The sequence below is a fragment of the Trichechus manatus genome, unplaced genomic scaffold, assembly GCF_000243295.1.
Source record: "Trichechus manatus latirostris isolate Lorelei unplaced genomic scaffold, TriManLat1.0 scaffold00122, whole genome shotgun sequence".
NCBI lineage: Eukaryota > Metazoa > Chordata > Mammalia > Sirenia > Trichechidae > Trichechus > Trichechus manatus.
Window position 1 is genome coordinate 5,340,483 of NW_004444058.1, and position 11,979 is coordinate 5,352,461.

The 11,979-nt window shown below is 53.3% G+C and overlaps 1 protein-coding gene across 1 annotated transcript in view; it reads right to left on the reverse strand.

The window, feature by feature from the left end:
• FCHO1 (FCH and mu domain containing endocytic adaptor 1) overlaps positions 1-11,579 on the reverse strand; it is a 28,452-nt gene extending 16,873 nt beyond the window's left edge. Inside the window, exons 1-5 of the mRNA XM_004384398.2 lie at positions 11,554-11,579; positions 6,415-6,521; positions 6,184-6,271; positions 5,729-5,799; positions 162-253 (exon numbers count right to left, since the gene is read on the reverse strand). Of these exons, the coding sequence (XP_004384455.1) occupies positions 162-253; positions 5,729-5,755 (119 nt within the window). The 5' untranslated portion in view covers positions 5,756-5,799; positions 6,184-6,271; positions 6,415-6,521; positions 11,554-11,579. The remainder of the gene's footprint in view (positions 1-161; positions 254-5,728; positions 5,800-6,183; positions 6,272-6,414; positions 6,522-11,553) is intronic.
• Positions 11,580-11,979: the final 400 nt, after the last annotated feature.

The window sequence follows — 11,979 nt, forward strand, 5'->3', positions numbered from 1 at the left end:
GTGGGCGTGACTGCCTGGGTGGAACCAGCATGGGGATAGGTGGGCGGGTTCATGGGCGGGGCCATGGGTGAGCGTGGCTGGACAGGCTGGTTTGTGGTGTGGCCAGGGTGGGGCTGTGTGAGTGGGTGTGGCCATGGGGTGGGCGGGGCATGAGGGCTCACCTCTCCCGGATGAACTCGGCCAATTCTTTGGTGGAGACAGGCCCCTGCTTCACGCTGTGGTACAGAACCTCAAAGCCGTGATTCTTCTCGCCCTGCAGAGGATGGAGGCGGATACTGAGAAAGCAAATGGAGAGGACATTGGGGTTGCCTAGCAACGGGGCATGGGTGGAGGAATCACTAAGCAGAAGCTCATCCCCTTGACTGTAGGGATTGGTTCTGGCTTGAGCCAATCAGCATGTTGCATTTCCCTCTGCTCATAGTGATTGGTTCATGTGCCCTAAATTGGTTCAATCAGAGAGGAGCCTGGGATTTTTCTTCCGTAGTTGAGGGAGAGACGTTCTCATTTGCTCCTTCTTTATCTCTGTCTTTGTATCACTGTGTCTGTCTCTGTCTCCATCAGTCTCTTCCCCTGTTTTTGTCTCTGTGTCTTTTCACAAATGAGAAAATTATTGTGGTCACACAGGAGATAGTGGAAGCCAAATGGAAACCATGAACCTTGAAAAGAAGCTAAATCCAAGAAGTCTGAATTTATTTTTAAAAGTGTTCTGAGTTGAGTTGCTGGATAAAACTAACCCTGAAAGTCACATTATACCACATTTCAATTTTGTAAGCCAATACAATCCCTATTGAGTCACTATGAGTCAGAGGGTAATGGGTTTGGTCTGTACCTGTGAATGCGATCCTATTTGGAAATAGGGTTTTTCTTTTGTTATGCTGATGAATTCATACCAACATAGCGTGGGTCCTAAACCTAATCCTTTCTGAGTTATAAAAGGACTAGAATAGACACAGAGACACACACATGGGGGAAGAAAGATGCCATGTGAGGATCATCTACACACCAAGGAATGCCACAGAATGCCCAGGGCTACTGACAAGGAAGAAATCGACATGGCCGAGACCTTGATTTGGACTTTTTGCCTCCAGAACTGTGAGAAAATAAATTTCTGTTCTTAAAAGCTACCCACTTGTAGCATTTGTGCTACAGCAGCACTAGGTAACTAAGACGATCCCTCAAACACCCAAAGGTGACTCCTGTTTTTGCTAATTCATGGTATTGTTTGCTTAACATGTTGCTTTAAATCACTCATGTTTCTTTCCCTAATACATTTACTTTAGAGGGCAACTTTTCCCACTATTCTAAATAGAAAACCAGGACCCCTAGCCATAATGAAAGCAACAGGGAAAAATAATCAACAACTATGTTTTACAGCTGGCCAGATCCTGTCACCTGGACAAGATGTCATGTCTGAATCCTGAGCTGTTTGTTAAAAAGGGAGAAGATGCAAATCAAAACCACAATGAATACCATCTGTTTTGGTCAACTAGTGCTGCTGTAACAGAAATACCACAAGTGGATGGCTTTAACAAAGAGAAATTTATTCTCTCACAGTTTAGGAGGCTAGAAGTCTGAATTCAGGGCACCAGCTCCAGGGGAAGGCTTTCTCTTTCTGTTGGCTCTGGGGGAAGGTCCTTGTCATCGATCTTCCCCTGGTCGAGGAGCTTCTCAGCACAGGGACCCTGGGTCCAAAGGACATGCTATTCTCCTGGCTCTTGTTTCTTGGTGGTATGAGGTCCCCCGTCTCTCTGCTTGTTTCTCTCTTTTATATCTCACAAGAGATTGACTCAAGACACAATCTAATCCTGTAGATTGAGTCCTGCCTCATTAACATAACTGCTGCTAATCCCATCTCATCACCATCATAGAGATAGGATTTACAAGACAGGAAAATCACATCAGATGACAGAATGGTGGGCCATCAAACAATACTGGGAATCATGGCCTAGCCAAATTGATACACATATTTTTGGGGGACACAGTTCAATCCATGACACCGTCTCAGCTCCATTAGAATGACAATGATTAACACAAAAAAGAAAAACAACAAGTGTTGGCAAGGTTGTGGAGAAATTGGGTCCCTCATCCATTGCTGGCAGGAATGTAAAATGGTAGAGCCACTGTGGAAAACAGCTTGGCAGTTCTTCAAAAAGTTGAACATAGAATTACCATATGATCCAGCAATCCCAATCCTAGGTATATACCCAGAAGAAGTGAAGGCAGGAACACAAACAGAAACTCATATACCAATGTTCATTACAGCACTTTTCACAGTAGCCAAAAGATGGAAAAAAAACAAAATGTCCATCAACAGATGGATAAACACAATGTGCTCCCTCCATCCAATGGAACACTACTCAGCCATAATGAGAAATGAAGTCCTGATGTATGCCACAACACGGATGAACCTTGAAAACATCATGCTAAGTGAAGTAAGCCATAAAAGAATAAGTATTGTACAATTGCACTTACATAAAATAGGCTAGAATAGACGTATAGAGACCAAAGTTACCAGGGGTGCAAGGGAGAGGGGAAGGGGGAGCCGTTGTTTAGGAAGCATTGAGTTTCTGTTTATGGTGATGGGAATTTGGCAACGATTATGGGTGATGGTTGCACAACATGATTAATGTAATTGATTAACGTCACTGATGTCAATAAATTGTACACATAAAGATATTAAATTAGCAAATGTTATGTTACATATATTTTTACAATAAGAAAAGGGAGATGAGCTAGGGTCTTCGGGAAGTAGAGAGATTTTAGCACCAAACGGGGCCTTGTAATTAGGACTGGAAGAGGAGGCTTACGGAAGGATCTGTGGATATTTAATTCCCAGCACAAATCACTGAAGCAGTCCCTTTGGCAACAGTGATGGGCATAAGGCACTCAGCATTTAGCAAGTCTCCCATAAATGACAGTTTCCTCCATCCTCCTCCAACCTGTGGGGTTCACCCTCCTAGTTATCTAGAAGCTTGAAGGCCAAAAGCCAGAAGCCACTACCAGACAACTCCTCTAGCTGCATAAACAGAGAAAATGAGGCTCAGACTGGGGCAGATCCAGGACAGCCTCAAGCTCGAATCTCTCAGGTGTCACCCCTCACTCTGTAATCATCGATGGCTCCCTATTGCCCACCAGCTGAAGTCCTAAGTCCTTAGCCTGGAATTGCTTGTCCAACCTCATTTCCCAACTTCCTCGTGGTCTAGCCAACAAAACAGCAAGCAGTGCAAAGACATGTATACCTTTCAGGCACTGCAACTCTGCTCAAGCCATTTCCACACACGCAAATCTTTCTGCTTCTCAGGGATCACTGCCTGGCCCACCTCCTCCAGGAACTTTCCCTGACCCTCCTAGACTCCCATGACCCCCGAGCTTTCACTGTTGCTCCCTCTAGCTCCCTGAGAATTCACTTTCTCTCTTCTCGTGTCAGGAGTTATATTTTTAAGATTCAAATGTCAAATCCCTCTTTTATTCACTGGTCACTTTGGGCCTGTGATATCACCTTTCAGTTTCCTTGCCCAGCAAAAGGGGATGATGACAGCACCCACCTCCCAAGGGTCTTGGTGAGATGAGGTTGGCCAAGTGCTGGACCTCCAGGGGTGGTGGTGAGGGTTCCCCAAACAGCCCTAGCAGCCCCTGCCTGCCCACCACCCAGGGGATCCTCGGGTGAGGCCGCGCCAGGCACTGCCGCCCAGGCCAGCATCTGGGGCTGACTCAGAGCCAACTGCTGGCCTGTTTCCCAGGCCTGGCAAAGCCCCCAGTGGCGTCTACCTCCCTCTGGCAGGGTTGGCAGCCAGGGGTCCTAGGATTGGCTGGCTTGGGCCTGTGTCTCCACCCAGAACCTCCAGACAGCAGCTTGCCTCCCATACCAGCCCCAGCAGGATCTTTCAGATATAGCTTGAGCGGGTTCCTCTCCTGCTCACACCTTCCCCATGGCTCCCCAGTACCCTATGCCTCGGGCCCTGCCCTGGGCCCATGGAGCTGGGGCGTCTCTTTCCAGCTTGATCTCCCCTGACTGAGACCTCCTTGGGGCTGGCCAGGGCCCCAGCATCTCCCAGCACAAAGCCAGGCATGTATGGGAGTGCCCATATAAACAATTGATTAAAAAAAGTACTGTCAAAAAGAAAAAAAAGAAGGGAAGGTCGAGAAGGGAGAGGGTTGATATGTTGTGGGGTTGTTGGCCAATGTCATGGAACAATATGTGTACTACTGCTTCTTGAGAAGCTATTTGTTCTGTAAGCCTTCACCTGAAGTACAATAAAAAAAAAAAAAAAGTACTGTCAAAGATACAGTGTCCCTAGGGCCCTCCCTGAGTCCTGCAGAGGTGGGAATTTCAAACTCCTTTCCCAAATGGGGAAACTAAGGCTCAGGGAGGCAAAGTCACCTGCTCAAGGGCTCCCAGTGAGTCTGAATTCGAAATCAAACCCTGAACCCAAAGCTCTTAACCACTCAGCACCCAGCTGTCTTTAGGGGGAAGAGAAAAGGGATGGCTTCTATTTTCTGTTGATCTGAATTTTCTGCAGCAAGCTCGCAAGCCTTGTGCAATTAAAAGAAATTTAAAATAAATCTAGGTGCTCCTGCCAGGGTTCCAAAATGTGGGCAAGGATTGATCCCCAAAAGGTCAACCTGCTTACACAGAGGCGGGAACAGGGGCTGAGTGAGGGCAGCCTCTCCCCAAGGTCACACAGCCATTCAGAGGCAAACCAGGGGAGTATGACCCTTGGGGAAGGGGGCTGACGTAACAAGGGGGTGCGGCTCCTTTAAGAAAGCAGGAGCCAGTAAAAAGAGCCCCAGCTGGGGAGGGAGAGAGGGAAGGAGCAGGCTTGTTGCCAGGGGCAACCAGTCCCTAGCAACAGGCTTCCTCTCTGCAAGCTCAGTGCCTGCAATTGTTGGGAGGGGGGACTTTCACCCCATCCCTCCCTGACTCCTGGGCCCTCCCCTGCTCACATGCCCTCTGTGGCTCCCTAGTGCCCGGCCCTACACGAGGAGTCCTGTTCCCTGAAGTTGCCACCAGTGCCATACATCTGGGCTTTTGTCCAGGCTGTTCCTCCGGCCTGGAATGCCTTTCTCCCATCCTGAAAAATCTCTCAAGCCTTCAAATCCCACTGCAAATATGCTCTGGGCCCTGGTTCCTCCTCTGGGTGCCCCCAAGGTGGACTCTGTGAGGCTGGGGCTGCCTGTCCTGGGGGCAGGGCCAGGGTCGGGACAGATGCTCTCAGATACCCCAGCATCTCCCAGTGTGGCAGGGAGTGAGTGAACGAATGAATGAGTGAATGAAAATAAGCCTATGCCACCTGCCCCCCCAAACTAGGTCACAGCATGCCGTCCCCAGCCCAGAGGGTGGAAAGTCGAGGGGGCCGCAAAGGGTCAAAAGCAAGAAAACCCCCCAACTCTCCAGGGTGGGAAGGATGTGGAAATTCCCTGGCTGGAATGTCCCCGGATCCTGGGGCTGGGATCGTGTTTTGGCCCTGGGTTCAAGCCTAGATTCTACACTTTCTCACTGGGCCTCAGTGTCGTTGTTGTTCAAGCTGTAACCTGTCCAAGATCGCGCGACCCGTGAGGGCTGGGGATGCAGATTCAAACACAGCCTGACCCTCATCACTTCAACTCCCACTCCCTGCAGACCCTCCACCTGCCTATGGCTCAGCCTGTGAGGTGCTGATTCCCCCCACCTTCATAAAAGCCCCACAGCCTTGCCAGGGGCCCCCACCAAAATAAGAGTAGGTCTTACCCAAAAATGCTCCCCAAAATACGACATCCTGATGGCTGCTGTGGAGACTCCTGCAGGCTCCTGTCCAGTGCCTGCCCAAAGAGAGAAGCAAGTGTGGGCCTGAGGAGGGGAAACTCCAACTGTCCTCCCTGTGGAGGAAGGAGAGGGAAGGTGGAGGAGGAACTGAAACCCCAAGGCTGGGAGCGTGCCAGGGCCTCTGAGAAGATTCTGGAGGAGCCTCAGCCCAGGGGGACAGACCTGGACACAGACACTCCCAGACATGTGGGGTCAGGCCTGGGCTGGATAGAGAGACAAGGACTAGGGTAGCCCAGACTGGAGGAAGGGGCATGGGAGTTGGGGTTTTAAAGCATGAACAGGAGTTCACAAGCGGGAAAATGAGCCCCAGCCTGGGCAGAAAAGATCTGGGCCATTTCACAGATAGGGAGACTGAGGCTCCCAGAGGGAAAGCCACTTGCCAAGGTCACACAGCCAGGAAGTGACAGTAGATTTGCCCCCTGGATCAGCTGAGCCCAGACCCACTCTCAGCTCCACGCTGGGCAGTTCCTGCAAGAAAAGGGTGTGGTGAGAGATGGAGGCTGGGGGCTGTGACTCCTTATGTGGGGTTTGGGTCCCTGGAGTGTCCCGGAGGATCCCTTGGGAGTTTCCTGAGTCCCTCTACCACAACCCACATCTCATGCACAACTCACCCTTCACCAAGGCGACTGAGCTGGCATCAGTCCCCCACAAGTCCAGATCCAGTGTTCACCTGGTGGCTGAGTCACCACTGACCAGCTCCATGCCTCAGTTTCCCCATCTTCAAAATAAGAGGGAAAGGCTAGAAGGGGCTCTCTCGGGGGACCCCAGACCTCCCTTCAGAGGGGGCTGGGCTGGGCTGCCCATCAGGCAAGGGACATGTAGTGTCCTTGGCACGTTAGCGAGGCTGGGCTTGTCACCGGAGCCTGCAGGCCTCATCCATAATTCATGACCCCACAGGCAGCACAGCAGCAGCTGGGAGCCTGGGAGGCGCAGTAGAGGCAGGGACAGGGACAGGGACAGTGACCGCAGGATGTGGAGGATGGAGGAGCAGGCAAGACCTCAGGCAAGGCTGCCCCTCTCTGAGCCTCAGTTTACCTAATCTTGAAAATGAGTTTCATTTGACTCATCGTCACTCAGCCCTCATTTCCTGGGCTTCTGTGATTCATCCAGTGCCTACCGTGCACAATGCCAGGGCCTCTGAGATGATCTAGCCCTGGGCCTGGCCCCCACGGAATCCCCAGTCTAGGGGACACAGCCAGACACAGACACCTCCAGTCCCATGAAGTCAGGACCAGGCTGCATGGGCAGACAAGGACTGGTAGAGCCCAGACTGAAGGAGGGAGTTGGGGTTTTAAAGCATGAATAGAAATTCACCAGGCAAAAAATTAATTCTTTGATTCAGCAAACTCTCCCGACCACCACCCTGTGCTGGGCAAAGCTGTAGTCCCTGAGAAAATTCAGCCCCTGGTGTGACCCCCTTGGAAACCCAGTCTGAGAGGAGGCGTTGCTTGGCTGACATCCCAAGTGGGAGAAGACCTAAATTCCTGTTTCTTTTCTTAGTTTCTGGCCATGACCCGAACGCCAAGTACCCCCAAATCCCTCAGAGCTGTGCTGACTGATACGGGAACCACTGGCCACATGTGGCTACTTAATTTTAAGCTAAATAAATTTATACAATTAAATCCCCAGTCCCTTGGCTGCACCAGCAGGTGCTCCGAAGCCCCACAGGGCTGGATGGCGGACAATGCAGACTGATTGAGAAAGTGCTGTTCTAGAGGATCCCAGGGGCCTCAGGCTCAAGTTCCCCAGACAGCAAGCATGTCACTACTGTTTTTACAGCTCTGAATCAATTATTCCATCCCCCACCACACACACACACACACACACACACACAGACACAAACACACAGACACACACACACACACAGACACACACACGAGCACACACTGACCTCCAAGCTATGTGGTGCTGGGCCCAGCTCCTCACACAAATCAGCTTACTCAACCCTCACAACCACACCAGGAGACTTAGTCCCAACTTTCCAGACGAGGAAACTGAGGCACAGAGAGCCCCGCCCCCCCATCTCTGGCCCAGGGTCACTGTGATCTTGACTCCAGCTTGTCTGCCAAAAAAACACCTGTTTGGAACCACCAAGTGTGGCTCGGGGTTTCAATGTCCCCTCTACTGCCCCCTTCCACCCACCTCACCACTTGGAGCCGTAATAGGGGGCAGGGTGGCATAACGTAGGGTGGCCCGGCCCAGGAAGGGACACCTGTTGCCTCTCCCGACACCTGGGGCAGGCGGAGGGGCTCCTTTCTGTTCCCAAGGGGGACAAGGAGGAGCAATGGTGGCCTCCTGGCCAGGGCTCGAACTCACCGGATGGCGTGGTGAGAGGGGTTGGGGCCCCTTGTCTCCAACGGGGCGGGTGCCAGGGGAGGCCACGCAGCCACTGCTACTTCCGTCAGCACCAAGCGCAGGCTCATGTGCGTAGGGGGGACAGGAAGCGCGCCCCGCCCCACCCACCACCCAGCCAGCAGGCTACCTCTCCCCCGGGGGGTGCCCTGGGACCTGCCTGGAATCTCACAGGGCATGGGTGGGTAAACTGAGGCCCCTGAATCTGGGGCCCCCAGCCTGGGGCTATTATTACTGAATAAATAATAATAATGACGACCAACAATAATCATAATGACAATAATAAGTGTTATTGTTAGCTGCCGTTGAGTAGGCTACTGACTCATGGAAACCCCATGTAAAACGGAACAAAATGCTGCCTGGTCCTGCGCCATCCCCGTGACTGGCTGTGGATTGGACCCCTGTGATCCACAGGGTTTTCATGGGCTGATTTTTGGAAGTTAATCACCAGGTCTTTCTTCCTAGTCTTAGTCTGGAAGCTCCACTGAAACCTGTTTAGCATCACAGCAACACACAAGCCTTCACCGACAGATGTGTGGTGGCTGCACATGGGGTGCATTGGCCAGGAATTAAACCCGGGTCTCCTGCATGAAAGGCAAGACTTCTACCACTGAACCAAAATAATAACACTTACAAATCAAGCACCAACTCCGGGCTAAGGGTTCTACATCTCACCCTCCCAATTATGCCCACTTCACTGAAGGGAAAACTGAGGCCCAGACTGGTATAGCCAGTGAGAGGCAGAGCCGAGACTCGAACCCAAGACCTAATGGACTTCCACAGGCCTGAGGCACTTTTGCCTTCGTGGGTGACTTTCTCCATTAAAAAAGATTTATTATATTTTATGACTGTGTTGATATAAAGACAAATACACTAATGCTATTAAACATTTTTTTCAATCCCAAAGTAATTTTTTCCCTTCGGTTTTTAAAAGAAATTAAAACATGTTCATGGACCCTCCAAGTCATGTGGCCCGAAGCACAGTGCCTCCTATACCTAATAGATAGGTAGGTCAGCCCTGCTCCAACAGGGTTCCCTGGGTTCCACAGCCCCAGCGCAAGCCCAGAGACTACAGAGACCTGCCCAAGATCACACAGCAGGCCTGGCTGACAGGGACGCTCCATCCTCTGGTGGCTGGCCTTAGGGGGCTGAGTCCCCCTGGGAGTGTCTGACCCGAGCCCCCAGCACCACTTCCCGAAAACCTGTGGCTCTGAGCGGTGGCCCAGCATCCAGGCAGGCCTAGGCGTTGATAAGAACAGGACAGGAACCAAGTCAGCATACGGAGGCTCCTGTTCTGCTGTGGGAATGGGGTGGGGGGAGCTGGCCGGACATCCGGAGCCACTGACCCCTCACTGGGTGACCTTGGGCCGCCTGAACCTCTCTGGGCCTCCAGGGTCCTAAGAAGGGGGATCTGAAGTTTTGCCTCCTCCTGGACTTGAGTTAGTGCACAGTAGGGCCAGTTTGGAGAGGAGGGGTCCTTCCCTTTCTTTCCAGTGACTGGCGGTGTTTTTCTCCCCTTTCAACCCAGCCACCAGAGCTGGACGGTGTACGAAATCTGGCTTGACTGTGACAATGGCGCCATGAGGCAGTTTCTCATCTTGGCCATATCCCAATGGGAAAACTGAGGCACCTGCCCCATGTATCACAGAGACTCAGCTGCCAACTGAACAGCATCTGGGCACACTCCAGACAGACACCTATTGCACACCGACTGTGTACGTGACACATAGGGGCGCTGGGGACACAACAGGCAACAACCTTTGGTGACTCCCTGCTTTCCTCCCCCACCCTGTCGGCTGTGACCTCATCTAATGACCACAGATATTGTCATTAATATTCTAATGATCACACCTGCATTAAAACACTTCCCACCTCCCACAAGCTCCTCTGATCTTTCCAGAGGGAACCAGCCCAATTCACAGAAAAACAAACTGAGGTGTGGGGGAGCAAAACCACCTGGATTCCAACCCTGCACTCACCCCTCTGCTCACCGGCGGGGGTGGAGATCAGAGTGACAGGGAACGGGTCTGGCTCAGCGACTCGCACCTCCCCCTGCCCAGCAGGAGTAGGCTCACCCCAGCGTAGGTGATGGTATGCGGGTCAGGGTGTGCCCCAGGTGGCCCCGCCGGTGCAACCAGGGTAGAGGGGCCCCTTCCCAACGACTGCCGCTTTGTTCTGTGTTTTACTGTCTGGAAGAGCACCCCGTCCCTTCGCCCCTGTTCTCTCCGGACCCTTCCAGCAATACCAGGTGTGACTACCAAAACATTTTGCAGAGCAGTAAACTGAGGCTCCAAGGCCAGCAAGGCACATGACATGGGATCTCCAAACCCATTGCTCTCTGCCCCCCAAGTCACCCACATCTTAAGCAAAAAAGTGAAATTACACTCTCACAAAAGGTGGGGTTGGGGAGTTCGAAATCTTTAGAAGGCAAGCTCTGAAGCCCCGCCTCCAATTTTCAAAAGAGGAAACTGAGGCTCAGAGAGGTCCTGTCACCTGCCCAAGGTCACCAGTGAGGCAGGACCGTCTGAAGCCGCCACCTGGTCCCTGCTGCGGCTGGGGCGACTCCCAGCATGAGACCTGAAGCAGATGGAGGGGCTGCCCACCCCCCACCCCAACCCCAGCTCTCCTCCACGCCCCACTCCGAGCCGCCTCCGGAAAGAGCCTAATTTACCTCGATGTATTTTAATCCCCCGAGAACAGATGCTGGCGCCCCCCACCCCCACCCCACCCCACACTGAGGCAGAGACACCTCCAAGTCTACACACCAGGCCCTTCCAGGCCCAAATGGACCAGTACCTGCCGGGCAGGGGACCCCCCCCTTCTCCCCAGAATCCCAAGCTTGAGGTTGGGATGGCAGTCAATCCCCTCGCCTACAGCTGGGGGCTGGGGAGGGGCCGTCTAGAGAAGAGGTCAGAGGATCCCCAGCTCCTTGGAAACCCACGAGGCCTGGACTGGGGTTCACAGTGGAGAAAACGAGAAGGGGTCCCTAATCTTGTCCTCTGAGGCCTGCAGGTCAGAGCTTTGAAGAGCGGAATTGATGGGTGGTCTTCACCTGGGTATCCCTGGGTGGAAGGGGCTAGTGCCCCCATTTTAGCAGCTCCGGAACCTGGACCCCGATCGAGGCTTAGAATAAAGGATTTGGGGAGGGGTCTCGCATCGCAACCGCCCTCCTGCACGCCACGTGTCGAGGCCAGGGGATGGGGGGCTTGGGGAGGGGTCCCCACCTCGGCCCGCGAATCCGCAACCACCGCTAGGAGGAGGCCGGGGCGTCCCCCGCCAGCCCCCTACCCTGTTCACCGTCCCCCGCGCCGCCGCTGCCGCGTCTTCGCCCACCAGGATTGCCCGGTGCGGGTGCGTGAGAGTACCGGCCTAGGTGGGGGTCCCGGAGGCACACTCACCTCGGATCTCTGCTGAGCCCGCGCCCGCCGCCACCTGCGGCTCCGTCGCTGACACCCGAGCCCGCCCCGCCCCTCCCCTCCCTTCCCTCCGCGGCTGCGGCTCGGCGGCCGACTGGCCCCGCCCGCGGGGCGTGGCCTAAAAGTCCCCGCCCCCTCGACGCCGCCCGGAGGCAGGGGCGGGCTCGGAGGCAGAGTGGCCCGCTATTGGGCCGTTTGGGCGGCCGGCTCTGCCAGCCTGGCACACTGATTGGCTGATCCCGAGAGGCAGCTCCTCTTTTATTGCCCTCCAGTCATTTGCATATTTTAAAGAGACAGGCGCAGCTCCTGCCACCTGAAACCCAGGGGAAAGAGGTGACCTGCATTTATTGATCGCCCACTGTGTGCCAGACACTGTGCAGGACACACCTGATACTCCCAATAAGCCTG